Raw genomic sequence first — 22407 nt, 5'->3', positions numbered from 1 at the left:
ATTTCCACCATGCTCCTTGCAGGGGAAAAGGGGAAGAAAGCAGACCTACCAAAACTCACGCCCCAAAAAGCATCAGATGAGAAAGGGACCCTCGCAACCAAAGAAGACCTCCAATCCTTCATGTCCAAAATCAAAGCAGAGTTCAGATCCTGCATGTCGGAACTTCCCGCAAAGCTCGAACAAACCAAGCAAAGGGTCAGTGACATCAAACACAGGATGGGGGAGTCTGAAGACCTAGCCCAAGAACACTCCAACTCACTAGTGGAAGTGCAATGCACAATTCAGACCCTAATGGACAGAACTGAGATCTTCGAATACAAGCAGGAAGATCTGGAAAACCGCGCCCGCCGCAATAACTTGCGCATCCGAGGTATTCCCTCCTCAATCCCCGACAAGGAGCTACCCGAGTACGTGGGCAATTTTTTCCAATCCCTGCTGCCGAACCTAAATTAAACTCGGCTGTTACTCGATCGCACCCACAGACTGCGCCCATGTCGGGGAACCGACTCGGACTCTTACCTCCCCCCACCCGGATGTAATCACAAGAGTCCATTTCTACAACACCAAAGAGGCCATCCCAGCGATGGGTCGCACTCGCGATGAACTATCATTCCAGGGCTCCCCTCTCCAAATTTTCCAGGACCTCTCCCCCTGACCCTGCAGAAGCGCAGAGTGTTGCACCCACTCAAGTTCTTCCTCCGAGACCAACAGATCCGCTTCTGGTGGCTGTTTCCGACGGCTCTACAATTCTCACACAATGGCACCCCACGAACCATCAGCCACCTTGACGATGCAGCATCAATCTTACGCCCCGGCTCCCTGGGGGGCACAGGATCCTCCTCTCCCGACCGGAAGATTTCCGAATCGGGCTCAGCTTCCTCCAAGTCTAGGCGCGCTCCATGGACAAACCTAAATGAAAATCAACGGAATCCTTAAAGAACACATAGCATTGAAACCTGGTTTACTTGAGCCTGCTGCGGGCCCCATGCGGTCCATACCCTCCCCCAAGGTGGATGTCACCGTTTTACCCTTGGAGTGAAACTCCACCACTTTGGCTGATGATAGCCTGGGTGGCGAGGGGAGGTACAGATAAGTTGAAACCGGTCCCCCTGGCCACGGTTCTGGCCCCCTGTTGGAGGCCATTGTTAGAAGTGTATAGCTCCCGTTGGAGACTACTTGGAAAACTTCAGCCTCAGGAGAACCCAAAGCAGCTTGCCTCCCACAACTATGGCTGACTTGACCCCCCCCCCCCCTCATAGCCCCCTCCCGCGGCAAGAGATCTTAATAGGGCCAACCCTGACACCTAAAACTGAAGTTCACAACCCTAAATGTTAGGGGCCTAAATTCCCCTCAGAAAAGGAAATCTATCCTGCAGAGGCTGCAGGACGAGGGAATCTCAGTAGCCTTCCTGCAAGAGACTCACCTGATCCCGGCAGACTTCTCCAGCCTGCGCAGCAGACTTTTTCCTCTACAATTCTTGGCTTCCAACTGCACCAAGAAGGGAGGCACCGCCATTCTTTTTGCAAAAGCTGAAACCGCAGGTCCTAGACTAGCTACGATGCCAGGAGGGCCACTTCATTGCATTCAAATGCATCATTTTCGACCAACTCTACATCCTTATCTCCGCTTATGCGCCGAACGAGCATCAGGAAGGGTTCTATCGAGACTTAGAGTAGTCCCTCCTCCCATTCAATGAGGGTCAATTCGTCATCGGGGGAGACTTTAACGGAGCTCCAGACCCACTCGGACATATCGCACCCCCCATCATCCAAGGACCTAAAACTGGCAAAAGTCCTGCTCCACCTTTTTCGAACGCTAAATGTCGTTGACACCTGGAGGGTGTTATTTCCGGAAGAGAAGAACTTCACCTTCTGTTCATTTGTGCACTGCACCTTTTCCAGAATTGACTTACTGCTAGCCTTCCCCCCCCAGATCCTGGCCTTCACGGACGACATCACCATTGGCCCCCGGATCATCTCGGACCATGTTCCAGTCTCTCTGATCCTGCAAGCTAACAACTCAGACTACTTAACCCCCCCCCCAAACCCCACCCACTCGCCGCCGTTGGAACCTATATGACCTTATCCTGGGTGATATGGCAGTGAGGGACTCCGTTGCCAGAACAATACAAAACCTCTTGATGGAAGACCACGACGAGGATACCTCCCCAGCCAACACCTAGGACACCATGAAGGCAGTGCTCAGAGGGGAACTGATTGCCCAAGGCGCAGCCTTCCACAAATGAAAACAGACGGCCCGTGCTGTCCTGGAAGCCAAAGTCCAAGAAGCGGAAGCCACTCGCAAGCGGAAGGGCTGGTCCCTGAAATCCTATAGGGCCCTACAAGTGGCAAGAAAGAGACTGGAGGCGCATTACGCCGATGCCACAGCAAATTTACTAACCAGAATAAAGCAATGGTACTATGTCAACAATAACAAAGCTAACAAGCTGCTGGTAAATAAACTGGCCAAAGTGAAGAAAAGAAATACCATCCTGGGCCTCCGCCATCCTCAGGGGTGGTCCAATTCGCAGAACGCGAGAAGCTACGCCTGACGGTAGCCCACCAATTGGAGATAACGGCAGTCCTGAGGAACCTAAACAAACAACAGTCTTATATTCGAGAGGCAGCTCCCCCACTCCTTACACCTGCGGGGAGGGAAGGACTCAAGTGCCCATCACAAGCAAGGAAGTCAAAGCCATAAAAAGCCTGAAATCCAGAGCCCGAGGCCCAGATGGGTTCTCCACCCGATTCTACAAACTATTCCGTCCTCAACTGGTGGCCCCCCTTAACCCGGCTCTTCAACTCGTTTGCTGCCACCGGGAATATCACCCCAACTATGCATGAATCAATCACTGTCCTCATCCTCAAGCCCGGAAAAGATCCTAAGGACAATAATTTGTATAAACCTATCTCACTATTAAACCTAGACGTCAACATTTACTCCAAGATTCTGGCCAACCGCCGTGCGCCTATCCTCCCTAGCATTATAGACCTGGACCAGACTGGGTTCATAACCCACAGGTCGACGAGAGACAACATCCGCAGAGCACTAGACCTAATGGAGGTTGCCAAACAGGAAGCGCAACAACTCGCCCTGCTGGCCCTAGATGCAACCAAAGCCTTTGACAAACTGGATTGGACTTATGCACGCCTCACCCTTGAGGCCTTCAGCTTTGGCCCGACCTTTCAGAAAATGGTCCTGGCTAATTATCAATCCCCCAATACACGGCTGAGAGTCAATGGCCTCTTGTCGGACCGATTCATCTTACGTGTGGAACGAGACAAGGATGTCCTTTGTCCCCCCTTCTCTTTGCTTTGGCCATGGAACCCCTGGCCCAACGCATTCGTCGATATCCTCGGATAAAAGGCTTGCAGATAGGCCCCGCCCAACATAAGATTGCTCTCTACGCCGATGATGTGTTTTTGACCATCTGACATCAAGGCTTCCATGAAGGCAGCCCTGGCCGAAATTCAAAGTTTCGGGAGAGTATCAGGTTTCGTTATCAATTTCGGAAAATCAGTGGCCGTAGGGGTGGGACTGGGCCCAGGCGAAAAGGAAGCCCTAGAGAAACAAAGCCCATTCCAATGGAGCGTCAAATCTATTCCATACTTGGAGGTCCAGATCCCCGTCCACCCGGCAAAAGTATACCAGACGAACTTTCCCCACCTCTTCGAGGAATTGAAAAAGGACCTCAATCGCTGCTTGTCGCAAGAGTTCTTTCTTTTGGGCCGCATTACGGCATGCAAAATGAACCTCCTTCCTCGGTTCCTCTACGCCTGCTCCTCCCTATCCACCTCAATTCCGCTCCCCCCTCAACCCCTCCCTGCAGCAGCTACAAAGGAAAATGATTGACTTTATCTGGAGGGGCAAGAAAGTGCAGATCCCCCGAAAAACCATGATGGGCAGTGCGAGACCCGAGCTGCAGCAACACGAGCCCCCGCTCCTCTAGAGCTCGCAGTAAAGGACCTGCCGGCCCGAGGAAAGATCTTGGCCCTTTATAAACTATTGCAGGAGGACCCCTTCCACAGTAAGCCCTCTTATATGACCCAATGGGAGGCGGATCTGAGGACCAAACCTGGAAGGACATCTGGTCGAAAACGTGCACAGCCTCCCCCTGCATCACCAATCGGGAATGCGCCCACAAACTGCTTCTATGCTGGTACTCCACCCTCCTCCCCCCACCCCTCTCCATCTTCACCACTTCCAGCAGGCATTGGACCCATACTGTTGGCGCCTCTGCGGCCTCGCAGGATCCTATGGTGGACATGCCCTAAGGTAAGCGAGTTCTGGTCCCAATGCCTCACCGCAATAAAGGATATTACCCAAGTGACAATACCGCTGGCCCCTGAGCATGTCCGCCTGGGGATCCCGATGCCAGGCTCTTATCCGAGAACAGAAAGGAAGGCAGCTCTGATAATCCAAATGCTGCTGGTGGCCAAAATCACTGTGGCACACACCTGGAAGTCCGCAGAAGGCCCCCTGACGACCCTTTGGTGGGTTAAAGTTTGGGACATAGTAATAGCCGAAAAGGTCACGGCAGCCAAAGCGGGCCGCCTTCATCGTTTTACAAACATTTGGGCACTGCTGCTAGACTATGACCAGAACTATCCGCCCCTGACCTATAAGCCATGCTTAATCGCGAGAGCCCTCCATTTAACCAGCGAGTACTCCTCGCCTGGCCTGGCCTGGCCTGGCCCAATAAGACTGGGAGACAAGATCCAGCTGGGGATAACGAGGGCAGGATAAGGCAAAAGTGAATTTATATGCATCTCGGGGGGCCGAAAAATGTGATTACATACAAACTATGCTGTGCACTTCTCATAGTAGTTCTGCTGTTATATTTATTTGGACATCCGCGCTTTGAGAACACTATGGTAATGAAATGGCATATTATAATAAAAAATAATGTTATTTACCGTTTTGAACCTGTGGTCAGTTGGGTATAATTATGTGAAATCTGATTTATCAAAGCACAGTGCCACTGACTCAGTGACAGTGTGCGTCATGGAGCAGCACTTGCACCCCCTTGTAGCTGATTCATGTTTTTCAGATTATGCTTGGATCTGGGAGAGCAAGAGCTTATTCATCAGCAAGAAAATTACAAGGGGAATGTCATTTCTTCGTTTATGCTTTTGAAAATAGTGTGAGGTAATACCTAAATGGAATTTCTGTCCCAGCTCCAAAGGCTTCCAAAATATGTTCACATGCACCTTTCCATACTATTGTTTCTGAATTGTGGCAAGCCCGAGTGTTTGAAATTAGTGCCTTGTCTTTATGGCACTTTTCCTTTGATGCCTATTCTTCCAGACCCGCCTCCTTTGAAAGTTCTTGGTTCGTAGTAGGCTATTTGTTTTTATTCCGTGTTTATCCATCAGTGTTTTTTAAATGCCTTTTTTTCTTTTTCTTTTAATTGTATATCTGTTTCAAAAATTCATATCAGTGATACGTGACTGTGAGATAGAGTTAATTCTACACTGAGCCTGTCTTGTCTTCTCTTTAGGCTGCCCGTTTGGGCCTCCTGTCTACTGGTCTTGGAAAAACATTGCCTGCTCAAAGTCGAGGCAGGGGGCGGGGTTGTAGTGGCAGAGGAAGGGGCTCCTTGAATACCATGGTGGTAGATCATCGGCCCAAATCGCTAGCGGTTACTGGATTCATTGAAGAGGAGAAAGAAGACTTGTTGCAGCACTTTGCAGTAAGTTAGGTTTTTGAAGTTTTTCTGGTTTCCTCATGTGAATTGAAAGTTTAAGAGAAATTGTATTTTTGTTTCAAAAGTAATGTCCATTAGGAGTATGCATGATCTAAATTCTCAAAGATCTTAATATATATACTTTTTACCCAACAGAATATCCGTTCTTGCTACTAACAATTTTTTTTAAATTCTTCTCCTGCCTTCCTAGTTTTGAACCACAAAGCAGTCTTTCTTAGCCTGTTGCGCACAGTAACAGTTTTTCGGTTGATACTTTTTAATACCTGGGAACAATAATTCTTAACGCCGAGTTATTTTGTTTTATTTTTAAATCCGTGTCTCAAAAGGTCTTGCACTTCTATATTTTTTCCAGTGAAAAATGTTGAATCTGCTCATTTTTTCGCCCTTCTGTGGCTGTTGAATTCTTTTATTCTGAAGGTTTTCTTAGAAAATATGCCTATACTAATCAGTGATTTGCTGTGGCCACTGGCTGCAGAGGCTTTTTGAAAAACTGGGCGGCGTGGTAGATACTTTCATCAACTGGGCCGAGTCATTTCTCATAACCAACAATTGCATTTGTTTTTTAGGATGACACCTGGCATTGTAAAAGAAACTGCCTATTCAGGTGGAATTCCTGAAAATAGAAAGCTGATTTGGTTGTCAAGGGATGGACTTGAGGTGCCGATCCTCGAAGATATGCAGAAAACATTAGCATTTGAGGAGTTATTATTGATAGTGTTTGTGAACATTACCTCATTTAGTCATTTAATTCTGTGAATTCCACTAATGATTTTTGGACTGGAATTAAAGCAATTCGATCCCTGCAAATGTAGGCCTAGCTTCATGTTCTTCTAAGGATCCTGGTACCTAAGCTTGTTTGGGATTTTTGTATTGATTACATTACCGATTCCAGTCCCATAGCTTATGTTGAAAACATACATGTTTCTGCATCTCTGGTCTGGTGTCTTTTTAGTTAAAGGTGCTGATATAACTTCAGACAGCTGGAATAGTAGAAGCATCCTTTGCTAATTTGTAGTTTCTCAAGTGATCAATAGCAGTAGATGTTGTTCTGTCTATTGCACCAGAGGCTGATTTGTGAAAGAAATGTAGTCTGCTCCAAGGACATTAGACGGTGAACCCCTTGATTTTCAATGCCTTTCGGGCTATTATCTCTTACTCCTGCTAGTTGCCTTTTCTGGCATATGGTGAGTCAAACACGCTATAAAGAGCACACAGTGACCATTTTAGATTCCTTACTCTACTTCACGGAGGATAGCGAGACATGTTACCACTTCGCTTAAGTGAAGATAGAAATTCTTTTCTTGTAAGTTAATAGCATTTGCTGGGCTGTCATACTTGTTTGGGTTAAGAGAATACTGCTTCTGACAAACAATTGAAGATTTTTTGCAGAGCTCGGCACTCCACTTAATTCTTTAGAATTTGTAGTGTGTCTGATGTCAGCATGTCCATATGAAAGTATTTGCCAAGACATTGTTTCGGTCTTGAAATAATCGCTCACAATGACACATGGCAAACGTCTTCACTGTCAACGTTTGGTATTGTGAGAAACACTACAATTCTGCCTGCTTCTTCCCTCGTCGTTTACTTCTGGAAAGTGTCCATGGAGCCTGTAACAGAAAAGGTACGTCGTATTAGAGCCCGCTTCCGCTCTTCCTCTCACCCAATTCGAATCACAGGGAAAAATTTCCATTTCCTACTATGCCCGGGAAGCTTCTCTAACTTGATCGCTGTCCAGCATCTGCAATTATAAGTTGTTGCGTGCAACCTTTCAAAAGTCTTGAATGCATGTTTTCAAGAATCCTTTTGGGTCTTCAGAAATTCAATAAAACCGGTTTGTTCTATTGCGGCATTCTTCCAGTGGGCATCGAACCACATCTTCTCTGATCAACACCAAACCATCTCTTTATCTCATGTGATGGGGCTGCGGCACATCGCCTCCCCTTTTATCACTTCAACTCCAGGTGCCTAACCCCGATCCAGCAAGTGTCTGGATCCTCTTTATCTGACTCGTCCACCCAAACCAAAGTTTCTGTGGTGCATGCACTGGCAGTACATAAATTGTGTGAGAAGGGTCTGCTCACCCACCAGTATGCTCTGTCTTCACAAACTCACTATTAGCCTGCCATTCCAGTAGTTTGCGTCGACGCGGTTGACTTGGATTTCTCTCAAGCAAACTGCTTAACTGAAACTTTGGCCACTCATACAGGGGGCAATGGGAAGCCAGTTACAACTCTCCTGTATGCACACATTCTAGTGGATTGTAAGACGTACAAGGATGGCATTAGTCCAAATCTCAGGTAAAGCCGCATTCTACGCAGTCCGTATGCGACACCCATGGTTCTTGAAGACAGCATGGCGTTCATCAGACCCTTGCATATTTCTGAGACCTGGTTCCTCGAGCCTCAAACTGTCAATTGGGGAGAGGAGCTAAGGAAAGCGTGGTTCTTCTTGGTTTTCAAATTTGAGAGCCTTTGTGTAACTGGTGCATCTTAATCTGTTTTCTTGACTGTTGCATATGCTCAGTCAGTATTGGTTTGATGTAATCGGTGGAAGGAGAGCGCATGTAGAACGGATGTATGTTATGAAAATTTGTAAAGCGCACGGTCACCAAGAGGTATCATGGCGCTGGAGAGAGGGAGGTCAGTTATCCAAAAGTCGCTCAAAATTCGGTCATCTAAAACAAATACATTTTAAGAGCTTTCCTAAACGCCAGATGATTAGGAAAGTTTTTCAATGCCAATGGAAGGGCGTTCCATGATTGTGTTGCAGCAACCGAGAAAGCTCGGCCACCAATCCAGGAACGACATAAAGCTGGTACACAATAGACCTGCCGAAGCTGATCTTAAAGGCCGAGTGGGAAGATGACTGGTAAATTTCGCCCAGAGGTATTCAGCCCCTTTATTAAGCATGCGATGAACAAGACACAGCGCTTTCAACCTAATGTGCTGGGCCACAGGCAGCCAATGCAAAGAGCACAGAACAGGGGAGATATGGGCCCCATATGGGTATCCCGTTGCCACCCAAGCTGCCAAATCTTGCAGGCGCTGAAGCCGCTGGACTATGCCCTTGCGCTGAGCCAGATATAATGAGTTGCAATTGTCTAAATGGCTCAACAACCTGGCTGCTACCATCTTCGGTCGTAGGTTCAAGGGAAGAAGTGGGGAGTACCTTTCTCAAAATCTTAAGATGGAAATGGCCAGCTTGACAGACCACTGAAAAATGAGCAGCCAGAGAAAGAGTAGCAGATAAAACCACTCATAAATTCTTCACTTTGGAAACGGGAACCGGAAGAGGGCAAAGAGAAGAAGGCCACAATGAGGACACCCAAAGTGAAGGATCAGGAGGAGCGCCCACCACCAACACCTCAGTCTTGTCTCCATTCATGTATGGAGTGTTATCACCCCCCTTTATATAGCCCAGAGCAGTTGGAAGATAAAGCCTGGGTGGTGGGCACCAGTGTGTACTTGTCCCTGTATATAGACTTTCTCCAGCATGGGGTCTTGCATGGATTCACATGCTCCTGAATACTCCCTGTCGTCAAGCTGCAAATCTTTGGTAAAAGAAAGCAGTTTAGCTTTAAACTGCTTGTCTCCTCTATAGCCTATCTGTGTCCTTTGTGTCATATTGCCCCCAGCCAGTGACACTCGTCCTTCTATTCTCCACCCCTGGTGGCCATTTTCAGATTTTTCTGCACGTTTCTAGTGTTGGGAGTCCTCATGATTGGCTCCTCAAATCGTATTTTGGATGTTTTTTGCAGTTTTTTCAAGAAACTCTCCATCTCTTTATCGTTCACATACGGGTGGCGACTACCGGCAGCGGGAACCCTGTTGTTGGTGAAGATTTTCAGTCCACTCTCGGATATGCAGCCCGCAGCACCACTGACACCTCTACTATGGTGGATGCCACGAAGAAAAGCCTCTTCACGTCCTGTGAAAACTGCGGCCTGAAGAATATCTTCGAGGATCGGCACCTCAAGTACATATATTGTCTTCTTCCTGACCACGATGTGAACGGATGCTCAATCTGTCAATCCTTTTCGTCAAAGACTCTGAAGGACCGTCACCGAAGGTTAGTGGCATGGATCAAGGAAGGGACGGCCTTGGACACGGTCTCTGGGCATAGTCTTGCCTATTCAGGGCCGGCAGTTTAAAGTAAATGGAGGGGGTGTCTGTACTCCTGCTCTCTATATGGTAGAGGAGAGGCACAGAGGACCCCAGCCAAGATTCTCTATTGTTGGTAGCAATGGACGAGCAATCAAGGCCTAGCTTTTCAGGAGGTGATGCAGGCTGTTAAGTACAGTGTAGTCACCAAGCACCCACAAAGGAATGTCCACACACTATGTTAGTTAAAACAGTCTTTATATAAATAAGGTTCAAGGTTATATACACAATCACAATAACGCACTTTGTACTCTGACAATTCTAAAATGGTAAATATATACAGTTCTAGGTGGTACCACTGGTACTCTGATTCCATTAAAATGCATCAACTGTACTCCGTTCAAATAGCATATGAATCTACACAGCAAAACGATAGCAACCATAGACTTAGAAGAAAGTTGGTTAGACAATTGGCAGAATACTGAGCCCCTACAGTCCAGCACAGTTCTGTATGAGGATCCCCCCCACCTGGGCAACCTGTAAATGAAGATGCACTACAAGCCCAGTCCATATATTGTCTATTAGTCTTATCTTCTTCTATAGTTCTGCAACCCAAATGTACCTTGTTCTGTAGAGTTCTTCGTCTGGGAATCGACGAGCCATTCTTAAGTGCACTCCCTTTCAGGCAGGAGCCACGGGTCGTTGAACTTCCGTGATGAAGAAAAGGTGAACGTTGTCGTTGAGGCAGCAGCTTCGGTCCTTGCGGTGCTCGTTGACGATTGGTCGAAAACGTCCTGCAACAGGGGAGGTGTACAGTGCCCCTTGACGACGATGGTTCGTTGCCGCAACGAGTCCATGAAGAAGTTTGACCCAGCAAAGGCATTGGGTCGTCGGCATCTGGCGTCCGCAAACCGGAAGTGACCACGGCTGGCTTTCGTAGCTTCGTCGGCATCTCTGAGGTCTTCGGGTGGTGCGAAACCCACCGGCGGATTCTCCTCGGTCGATAGCGTCCTTGACTTTCTCCAGCAGGACGAAAGCGGTTGACAATGGTGAACAAGGGAGTCCTTGGATCAAATGTTCGTAGGCAAAGGGAGCACTGCGGCTCCGGTCAGTGATGGCAGTCATCAACTGTGGACTGCTGTCCAGGGCTTCTCTTTGTTCTCCTCGGCGGTCCCCTTCTCCGGTCAGCAGCTTTTTGTAGGTCTGTCTACCAGGGAGCTTTGGCAGATATCATCTGGTGCATGATGGTCCCTCGTAGCTCCGAAAGAGGTCTCCTAGCCAGGTCCTCTCTTGGATCAGTTCTTGAAGGCACAGCCGCTTTCAGATTGCAAGGAAGGGAACAGTGATTCACCACCTTCTTCTGTCTCACTTTCAAGAGTAAGCATCAAGTATCATCTTCAGCTTCTGAATGATTTCTAGCAGTGAGAGGCCCCCAGATATACTGCTGATCTCCCATTCACTCTGCTGGGTCACACTCAGGCAACCAATCATTCAGAAGGGCATTCAGGCAGTCAGCCAGCCAATCAGGCGCACAGTGCATTCAGGCTATTCTTCTCCATACAGACACTCACAACACAGAATGTGGATTCGGACAAGCCCTCTGCCATTCAGCATTACACACTACATTCATACCAGTTTCGGGCAGGGCTGTCTCAGTCATTGTGTCAAACACCAGATACTAGACACCCATAACACAGAATGCGTATTTTGTCACACACTCCATTCACCCATGTCCCACCCCAAGGGCGTACCCACAACATACAGTCATTGGGAAGGCTCCAGCCAGTCTGGCCTGGACTTTCCAACAACACTATATATGGAACTTCCACCCAACAGCCAGTCAGGGGGAACGTACAAAGTCAGGGCTTCCCGGGACTTCCGGAAAAGTAAGGTAACGTGCGATAGAAAGCAAGAGGCCACAGGGGCCATCGTCTTTCCTACCAGGAATCCACTCATTCCAATGACGGGGCCTGTGCATCCCAAAATGGAGGATGCTGGGCACCTGTCAATTCAGCACAAAGCTGCCACCACAACCCGTAGCCTGCTCTGTGGGCCACACACAGGTGCCTAAAAACATACACTAGGAGTACAGGGTCGTACTCCCTCCCCATGGGTGCCATAAGGGTATCCCATGGTTCTGTTCACTAAGCCAAATGCATGAAGAGGCCCACCGCCAGGAGTCCCACGTGAACTCCTGCGCGGAAAACAAGTCGGAACACATGATAAAAAGCAATAAAGGACAAGGATACAAAGGCCCTGTCCCTCCGATGCATTTCCAGCATCACAGGCAGGTGCACTGACCGTACTCACTCTGGTAAAAAGAGGTCGAGGTCATTTTGAGGATGCTTCCTCTGTGAAGATCCCAAAAAAAGGCAAAAGCCCACGCTCTATCGACTTCCTCATCAACTGTCTCTGCTGCTGCAGGACCAAGTTCTGAGAAGGGTCCATTGATGGTTAGCCTGCCGGCTGGTAGGTTACCTCTGTCTGCAAGGAAATTGTTGACCTTGTGTTTAAGCACAGATCTTCTAAGGGTATGTCACCGGTTCCACCGTCGTCGACATGAGCCTCGTCAACGACCGATTTATCCATCAAGACTGTTGCCCCTTTGACGATCTCCATGACGACGAGTGCCTCGTCAACGACTCGGAGAAGTAGTCTTCCTTCAACGACCTTAACCTCTACAACAGTCACCGCACCCAGGGTCTCTCTGCCTTCTAGACCCCTGTCAACGGTTACTATGATGATCGTGTCGTCGACCGCTCCTATTCCTGATCTGCAGGCTCCTGTCATAGCCTATTTCCGGAGGGGCTCTGATCTGGGGCGAGACATGCCTCCAGCTCTAGAATTCCTGCCTAGGCCCACCAAAGCTGTCCGCCTCTTTACTTTGGCTCCTATGGGATCCCCCCAGAAAGTCGCCAGCCATCTACACCAGTTCCGAAGAGCACCTGTCTGAAGATCTTTTATTCGGATCAGGAAGGGGGCCTGGAGCAACCCGACGGAGGGCTAAACTGCTGGGAAAGCCCACGCAAGGGGCTCAAGCCCAGTACCTGCTCCTACTGTACGGGCTGCACCTGTACCAATAGATATGTCCTTAGACATCCTAACCACCCTGCACGCCATGGTGGCTGAAATCGAGCAGCAGCTGCCCACTGCTCCTGTTCATGGTCCAGCCAAGAGTTCTCCAAAGCTTCCTTGGCATCAGCCGACACATCCTCATAAGGCACATGTTACCCCATGGCCAGTGCTATGGGCCCTGCCCCAGTGGCAAATGGCCAGGTCACACAAACACTGGCACAGACACCGACACCACTGGTACTTAAACAGAGTTTGACTACGTTCCTACAGATGTTAAGTTGATTTATACTGTGCATCTCTACCACCCAAGGGCAGTCTCCAGGCGCTCAGGTGGTTCTGCAAGAGAAGAGGGCTGAATGTGTTAGTCGGGGGTAGGATGATGGGATAGGTTCAGAAACAGGAGCAAATGGCTCCTGTGAGTGTTGTCTTGCGTGTGGTAGTTGGTTCGGGTGCCTTGTGCCCTGTAACCATATGGGTAGGGCTCAGTGCCTCGGATGTGTCTACAATTTGTGTTGGGTGTGTGTCGTGTGAAGCTTGTTGTTGTGAGCACTGGTTGTATCCATAAGTGGATGACTGTTCGGTGGATAACTATATTGTGTTGGTGTGCATTTTTGTGGTGTTGATGGGCTATGTGTATGGGGGTTCCCTCCAGTAGTGTTTTCAGAGTCTCATGGTTTGTCGGGTGCGAACATTCAATTAATTCTGTTTGTATTTTGTGGCTAGCTCCCAAGTCATGTGTAGTGGTTGTGTTGGTTGTGTTGGAGGAGCAGGAAAATGGGTTAGTAAAGGGGAAGGAGGGAAATGGGTTAGTAAGTCGGTCTGTTTCATGATGCTTCTGGCGTGAGTCTTTGGTTGCCGCTCGATGGTAGCTGCCAACGTTCTTGGTTCTGTTTTGTTGGCCAATCTTGCCTATTCTCCAGGCCTGGAGGCTGACTTTCCCTGCGGGTTTGGTGGCAGAGGTTTGGTTCTACCTAATGTATTCCTGGTAACTCGTCTGGGTTGGTCGTGCCAGTTGGGTGTGGACCTGTTGTGCGGTCTGCTGCTGAATGGGTACACAGTTCGTGTTATAATGGAGGAAGTGGTGCTCGACTGGGCAGTCCTAGTTTTGTGGGTGGGCAAGTTAGAGTGATGCTTAGGTTGATGCTTTATCGGTCTGATTTTTCCTTGGAGTATTAATGGCACGTGGGTGTTATCCCTAAATCTGACTGTTGATTGGGCGGCCTTCTGTTTGTTGATCACTCTAGTTGCTGGGTATGGCTTGCAGGGGTCGGGGGGATGTAATTTTCTGATGGACATGTATGTATTGTTTTACTCTTTTTATTAATGTATTAAGACTCAAACAATTAATGGGTAAAAGTTTGTTTCGCTGAGCTATATACCTAATAAACATAAAATAAAATGGGAAACCTCTAGATGTCGATGAGCCCGCCAGAGCCTCTCATCTGGACGAAATTGGCTCTTTCCACTCCATCTCGAAAGCTGCCAAACTCTTTAACCTGGTGCCAGAAGAGGAGGGATTCCTTTTTGAACGGCGGGAGTCAGCTAACACCATCCTATCGGTCCCTTTGTTGGATGACATATGGGAAGATGGCTTGGCAGTCATGAAGGCTCCGAATACCACACCTGCTAAGCGTGACTGGTTGGATAAGAAATGCAGAGCTTCAGTTTCGGCCCCCAGGTGGCTCAGGTCTCAGCCTTCACCAGACTCAGTAGTATCGGCCACAGCCAGGAAGAAGTCTTCCAACCCCTCATCATCCATGATGCCTCCAGAACAGGAAGGCAATAACCTTGATGCTGCAGGGAAGCTCATCAACTCAGCAGCCTCCTCCATCAAGGCCGCCAAGCTGGGGCCCATCCTGACTTCCTCCCTGATGACATGGAAGGCCCAAGCCTTGGCACTCTTCCAGGAAGAAGTAGCTCCCGACCATGCCATCACTGTCACTCTCGGCATAGCGGACTCCGGCTTCTGCCATGTGGGGAGTGGTGATGGGGAGTGGTGCGTCTCTCCGACGCCAAGGTTGGCTAAAGGCCACGTATTTCCGCACCGATGTGCAGACCAAAGTCATTGACGTGCAGTTGGAGGAAGACACACGTATGAAGAGAAAGGAAGCATTTAAAAAAAGTAATGGTGACCAATTCTTCTAAACTGCTAAATCGTGAATAAATTCATCTAATGGCATACTCATGAAATGAGCATTGGATTTTATTCCAAAATGTATTATATAAACTGTTAAAATGTATAAAACGTTATGATATGTAATAAAAGATATGGAAATACACACATTTCCAATTTTTATAGTTCCCACCCCCCCAATCGGACGAAATCTACAATGGTCCAATTTGTGTACATACAAAATCAGCACAACATGTTTCTATCCCTATACAACAATTAGTAGGACATTCATTGGTGGGGACAACTTGTTTGGAAAAGCGGTTGTTGACACTCTCCAGGCCATCAAGACTGACAGGGAGTCTGTCTGAGGACTATGCAGCAGAGAAGACAAGCCTGTTGTTCCCTGAAGGGGTGAGTATCCAGATAGTCCAAGGGTTACACCACCACCTACTGTTGGCCCTCAGTGGTTGCTGCCAGGCCTACAGGAGTGGCACTCAGCACCGTCGTCTTCCCCCCGCCATCCAGGATGCAGACGCTGAAACAGGTCTGAGCACCCCCACTTCTGAAACCCACTGGGAGGCAGCCTGTCAAAATGTGTCGATCAGTGGTGAAAGATCTCCACAGACAAATGGGTGCTGGACGTTCTTCAGCAGTAGCATGCTTAAGAATGTCTTGCATGCCTCCTGTCGCGCGACAAGGACTACACATGGCCGAACTGCTACAGGATGTTCAGGCAATGCTTCACAAAGGGTCAATAGAACCAGTGCTTCTGGGGCTCCGGAGTGTATTCCAGATACTTTCTGGTAAGGAAGAAGTCAGGAGGGTAGCGACTAATCCTACACTTGCGTTGCCTCAACAAGTTCCTCTAATCCCAAAATGTCAGGGTGGTCACGTTGCACCACGTGCTCGACCAACTGGAGGGAGCAGATTTTCTGGCAACTCTCGACTTAGAGGACACGTACAGCGTTTGTGATTAACTTGGTGGCCCCTTCTTTTTTCCCCCCCATCACTAGCTTGGTTGTTATTTATTAGCCCTTATTCTACCATCCTGGAAGGGGGAGGCCTGTGTGTGTTTTGCCTTTGGCGGGCAACCTTGGGTGTCACCGCCATGGCTCCAGTGTGTCTGGGCAGGCAGGAAGTGGGGGAGGAGTTTTGCCCTTTGTCTGCTTGAGTGCCCCAATGGAGCCAGTTCCCACTGATTGGACAGCCGCCCTCCTCTTTCTGTAAATTGCTTAGAGAGATGGCTGAGGAGTGTGCTGGAACTGTATAAAAGGTGAAGCTCCTGAGATGAAAGGCAAGTCGACCACTGGAAACTGAAGTAACCAAAGAAGACAACCAGTGACGCCCGCAGACCCTTTGCAACACCGTGAAGCGACCACTGCTGTTCTGACCCTTGTTTTTTGTGCGACAGAGGAACTCTGAAGAGGATGACTCCTTCCCTTTGACTGGTGGGAACAACCAGTCCCAAGTCTAACTTTGATGGGAGTCTTCTACGGAGGTCCTGTGAGTTTCCAGAGCGGCAAATCCCCCAATACCAGCTGCCCATTCCAAGTGCATAATCGTGGAAAGACCAAATTCGGCCAAGTATTTGCTGAGCCCTCAATGACACTGCAGAGATCCGATCCAACTCGTCCAGACCCCTCAGCAGAATGTGGGACTGTAAGAAGCAAAGATTATTACCTAGGCGAATCGCGTCCTTTGTTGGTGCTGCAGAAAAGACGCCAAAACTGCAGTGTGACCAGAGAAGTTACTGGATGCCGTGCCAGAGGTCCTCTCTCGAGACTGCTGCTAAGAGATCCCATCCATTGTCCTGCCTTTTGTCATCAGACCAAGTAATCCAGAGGCCGGGTCCAACCCTTCCACATCGAGGAGAATCCAGCCACAATCTTTTCTTCTAACGTAAGGTATTGCTTACCTTGATCTGTGAAGTCTTTCCAGAGCGTTGGAGTGCACATAGGTGTCCTGGGTACCCCACCCCACCCCTCTTAACTCATATCCAAGTTGCTGCTTGTGCCCCTTTTTAAAAGTTCAAAAGGGTGTCTGACGTTGGTTCAATCTTGCTACGTCGTAAAGACTAGAGACTTGAAACTATGCACAGGAACTTTTCGTATTCAGCTGCTTGTCAAGGCTTTAAGCCTTTTCTGAAATACCTTTAGCGAGGGATGCGTTTTGGAACTTTAAGACTTGCTGTGTTAAGAAACTGCCCTTTATAGCCTGAAGCCTTGCTAGCATAACACTAACCAACTATTTTCCTTCCCAAAAGTCACTATCTTCTATGTGTATGCAGAGTAAATGTCTTTACTGTATTTATACTAAGATTTGCGAGTGCGCCTTATTACCGATAATATGATAGAACTGTCATTACTGTCAAAAGCTGTATCAAATGTAAAAGTGAGCAAATTCCAACTAAGCAGCAACCTTTGAAAAGTATTCCTAAGTGTTTTGGTTCATTTTGCTAAGTTTTTTAAAAATGAACCTTGTGTAAATATAATCTATATTTTAATATACATTTATGTGTAAGTGGTACTCTTACGTCCTGTCCCCTTTCCTCCATACTGCATGGGCGTCCCTTCCAAGGGACGAGAGACGGAACCTTTTTCACCAGAAAAGCCTTCTTCCCCTTTAAATCTAGAGGCACGCGGGGGTGCTGCCCTGACTCCGCCCTCCGGCGCCACACCTCGGTCCCCTTTTCCGCGTCGACGGGAACGGGCTGAATTCACCAGTGCTCCTGGGTTTGGCTTCAGCCATGTAATTCCACGCGCGGATACTTCTTCTCTTTGTCTTTTTTTTGTCTTTTTTATCATTCAGGTACCCGGTCCTCAGGTGTCACGCTCCTCCCGGGCGCATGTGGACTTCAACGGGGTGCCGCAGGTGCCCATCAAGCAACGAGCTCGTCCCAACTTCAGACTCCCCGCGCCCTCTGCCTACGTTGCCTTGGCCCAGACCACGGTTGGCAAGCTTGTTTAGCGTGTGGCTTGCTCTCATCGAAAGCGCTAAAGAACAGACTAGCCAGGTGGAGGGAGCTCTTACAGAAGTCGCCTCCAGAGGACGAGCCATGCTCAAGGTAGGGCTGCTATTTTCCATCGCACCCCGCAAAGGAGACTCCTTCCCAAGGAGACTCAATTGTGGGAGGCACTTTTCAAGCCCTTTTACCAGCATGTGCACCGAGGCTGCTTCAGCTACCGGCCCTCGAGCCGAGGGATCCTCGGATCCTCCCGGTGGCAGTGTTGAGGGATCGGAAGGTTCTTGTAGCGGATCATCATCCCAGGGGCTCCAACCTAGTACCGGCAATAAGTCAGAGGGGGTGCCTACCGCAGCTCTACCGACCCACGGGTCGAGGGTGTCACACCTACCGGGCCTAGCCCCGAGGAGCAGGGTATGCCTCGTGATCCACATAAATTAGTCCTGGTGAAGGCTGGGCCCTGTGAGCAGAGCAACACGTCGCAGGCAGATCAACAAGATGGCCGCCGCGCTAGACTGAGGCACCCGTCCAACCCCATTCCAGGAGTTCGGTGAAGGTGTGTCAAGGTGGGACTGGTCTCAACCAGGTACTTGGCTGACAGCCTATCCTTCTTATGCGCAGGGCAGCTTCCCACTGCGTCCAGACGGGCAGGGTATGCAGCGGCTCCAGCAGCCCCCGGCTACTCCTCAGACCAGTGAGGAGGGGTTCTTTGAGAGGTTCCTCAGGCTCATGAAGTCACCTCGAATGGGGGTTATCCTCAAGGATGCCATCAGGTAAGTCCTCCCGACGATGCTAGTGGCACCACAAGCGCCCCCGTCCCCGGTGCAGCCGCTGTCCCAGCTCCCCAGCCGACTCCTCAGGCGGTTCCGTACCAGTCCCCGTCTGTGGTTCCTGTGCCCCAGCCTCCGGCTCCAACTACTCCTCCACCTCCGCAGGATCCTCCTGATCCGCAGGACACGGAAGAATGAAGAGGACCCAGACACGCCATCCTCAGCCAGGGCTTTCCATGAACGTCTTGCTGGGCTAGCGGAATATCTGGGCCTAACCCAGCTGGAGGTCGAGCAGCCAGCAGAGCGGGTTCTGGCTGAAGTCCTCACGCGACGCCCCTCTGCCAAGACAGGGTTCCTATGCAGACCGATGTAGTCCCCCTGGCCAAGAAGGGTTGGCTTAAGCCCCACTCGGCCCAGCCGAACAATCGATGCCTGGATGCCTAGTACAGGCAGATGGAGGAGGATACACTCTTGCTCTCGGCCCATCCTCAACCACACTCCTCTGTGATGGCTGCGGCAACACAATACTCCAAGCCTCAGTCGTCCTCAGCCTCCTCTACGGCTCTATTAGGCAAGGAGAAGATCTTGGAGGCGTACGGAAAGAAACTCTATTCCAACGCGTCCCTGCACCATCATCAAGCCGATGCCATGCTGGCTGTCGCCAACCAGAGATTGTGGCAGGAAATTGCGGACTTCCTCCCGGAACTCCCTGCACAGAGCCAATCATGTTTTAAGGCGAGTCTGGCAGAGGCCAAGCTGGTGGCGCATGACCTAATGGAATCCACTGTTGCCCATATTAACACCTCTGGCCATGCCATCTGCATCGCCACGGACATGAGAAGGACAGCCTGTCAATCTCCGGGTCACGAAATTCAACCCGGACGTCCAGGAATGCATATTAGATCTACCGTTTGAGGTGGGTGGGGGAGGACCTCTTCCACTCCACCACGAACGAAGAGCTGGACAAGAAGAAAAACAGCTCACTTAAAAAAACGGCCAAGTCTTTTTCCTTTTTCCATCTTGACAAAGACCATGCCCAAATTGTACTCCCAGTCACAGAAGCGATCTGACCGGGGTCGTACGTATGGAGGGTGCCGCGGCTTCCAGGAACGAAGAGCCAGGCAGCCGGACCGCTCGCCGTCTCAGAACCGGCGCAAGCAACAAAAAGGTGTGGGGGGGGGTTGGGGCTTTTTCCAGTCCCCTCCTCCGCGACAGCCTCAGAGGGAAAGAAGGCATGACACGTCCCTTAGGGTCCATGGGTCTCCAGTGGGGGGGGGGGGGGGCGGGTGGCTTGCTCTCCATGCACATTTTTGGCACAAGAATTTCGCGGACCCCTGGATCCTCTATGTAGTATCCACGGGGTACCATCTACCTATCCCAGCCTCTCCTCCCTCCTCCCCTCCCTCAGGTTAGGACAGCAACTCTTCTGGCGGAGATCCGCTCGCTCGTAGAGAGCCAGGCAGTGGAGGAAGTCCCAGCCACCTAGCAAGGCTTGGGCTTTTACTGCACGATTTTTGCCATTCAGAAGAAGAACCAGGCGGGCCTGAGAGTTGTGCTGGCTGGACCTTTGTTAGGGCGAATTCTCTTCTAAGGCTAATATTCCTTACCTATAGAGTCCCCCAGCAGCTTTGCTGGATTTGAAGGGTTTATTTTTTTTCTCCTACCAAGAGTGAGACTCTTTTTTTTCCCACTGTAAAACATGTTGCTGATGTGTGTTTTAGGCTATATGTGCTTATGCTCTATGGGGTTTTTCTCACCCTCATAGGTATCTTTTTACATGTGTTACACAGCACCCTCAGTGCGGTAACACAGGGGTGTTATAGTGACCCCCAATCATAGACTCCATACCCTGGGACTGACTACTGTCTCCCAGGGCATGTAAAGTCCCCATTGACTTTACTAGTCAATAATTAGGAACAAAACCAGTGCAACCATCTTACTATGGAAGTACTGGAAAGGGTTTAGTAGTTTTTCCCTGAAGTTCATTTTCGAGGGGGTACCGTCCAGTCCCACTCTCCAAAGTTTCTGGCTGGTGGCAATGGTTACTACTGTAAATATTCGACCGCGAATATTTTCCTATGGGATTTTCCCATTGTTTGAGGCTACCACTTTTACTGAAAGCCTCTAACATACCGCCGGTTTATTTTAATATTAACTTTACTCAGCTAGGTTTTTATTGCCAGATCTTTGATTGTATTTATTTCTCGTGTCTTTCTCTGAAATCCTAACCCAGGTCGGGGATCCTTTGTCCTTTTGGCGGGCTTCTGCACAGAAGCCCTCCTTTCGGCGCCACTGAGTCTGGGGTAGGCAGGATGTGTGGGAGGGGGAATAGGCACCCTGGACAGGGTTACCTAGGCAACCCAAGTCACACTCTGCCCTGATAGACTAGGGGGTTATCCCGCCAGGATAGCCACCCCACTGTGTGGGTGACAGCTAGGCTGTATGAATGGGTTTTTTTTCTGCATAAAAGCAGGGCTCTGAGGACTGGAGGACAAGACGTCGCCACTGGAACTAAGAAACCCGAAGAGGAGAGAAGCCGAAGACCTCTGCAACGATTGAACAACCGGTGAAGCCCTGCTGCAGATCCTCACCACTTTTCGAGAAGATCTTCACTGCAAGAGTCTTCTTCCCTTGAGCTGGTGGGGCCAACTAGCTCGCCAATCGTCTTCCAGGACCTGCCTTGGTTGAATCGCCAGTGCCCAGCACTAGGAGACCGGATAGCCAGGCACCCGTCCACCACAACCGCGATTTAAAGGAGCGTACCTTTTATTTTAGTTTTGGCATCACCGCGGCTGGTTTCATCCCTGGGCAGTGCAGTAACTCGAACCTTCCTCCACGACGAGAGCCTCTCTTCCCCTGGTGGATCTCCCGAACTGCAGGAACTACCGCCACCGCAGGAGCCTCTTCCACTTTCAAGGTACATCGTTACGCTAGGCCTCCCGTTTCGTTGGGTACTGCTAAAGGTGTTTTAAATCCTTTACTTACCTTCTGGGTTGGCCACCCCTTTTCGTCTAACATTATCTTTTTATATCTGCAACCACCTTTTCAACTTGTTAAACAAAGACTTGACTGCCGCTACTAGAACAGTTTGATCTTGGGCACTTGCCTTGTACCACTGACTCTGGCACAGGCCTCTTGACTCTGGCTAAATCTGTTACAACTGCCTTCTCTAGATTGCTTTTCACTAAGAAATGTGCTGGTGCACCTAAACTCTTATAACCACCTTTCCTTCCACTTTCTGTATTGTTGAAGTGCCTTTTTGCTCGGTTTTCACCCAAGTATTGCTTATGCTAGAGTACTTTCTTGCCTAACTTGTTCACAATCTAATTGGGAAGTGTTTCTGGTGTGTTTAGGAGTCTAAACCTGTATGACTTGTCCTTTCCCTCCCTCTGAAGAAATTGTTAGAGTGCCATTTCTGCTTGGTTTATACTGTGCTGTTTTGTCCCGTTTTTGTCACTCTTGCTCAAACTTGTCTGCAATTTAAATAGGGAGTTGTGTATACTTTTCTTGACTGTTTTAACTTACTTTAATGATAGTGATTTGTGTGTGAACTTAGTGTGTAAAATAAATATATATATTCTTTTTGATACAAAGCTTTGGTCAGTGTTTCCTTGTTCCATAGTATTGTAGTCCTATTTTGTAAACCCTGAATACTGCTCATCTCCCTCTTGAGAGAAGTT

The 22407-nt window shown here is 49.2% G+C and overlaps 1 protein-coding gene across 4 annotated transcripts in view; it reads left to right on the top strand.

Annotated features, from left to right (window-relative positions):
* Nucleotides 1–22407, top strand: part of RBM27 (RNA binding motif protein 27) — a 1859884-nt gene that overhangs the window by 1669387 nt on the left and 168090 nt on the right. For all 4 annotated transcript variants that reach the window (XM_069652445.1, XM_069652444.1, XM_069652443.1 and 1 more), the window contains one exon: nucleotides 5501–5692. In XM_069652445.1, the coding sequence (XP_069508546.1) occupies nucleotides 5501–5692 (192 nt within the window). The remainder of the gene's footprint in view (nucleotides 1–5500; nucleotides 5693–22407) is intronic.

This window comes from Ambystoma mexicanum, chromosome 3p (assembly GCF_040938575.1).
Source record: "Ambystoma mexicanum isolate Mex_15411 chromosome 3p, UKY_AmexF1_1, whole genome shotgun sequence".
In the NCBI taxonomy this organism is placed as follows: domain Eukaryota; kingdom Metazoa; phylum Chordata; class Amphibia; order Caudata; family Ambystomatidae; genus Ambystoma; species Ambystoma mexicanum.
Note: the sequence above shows the minus strand (reverse complement) of the source record. Positions and strands in the feature narration are given on the sequence as shown.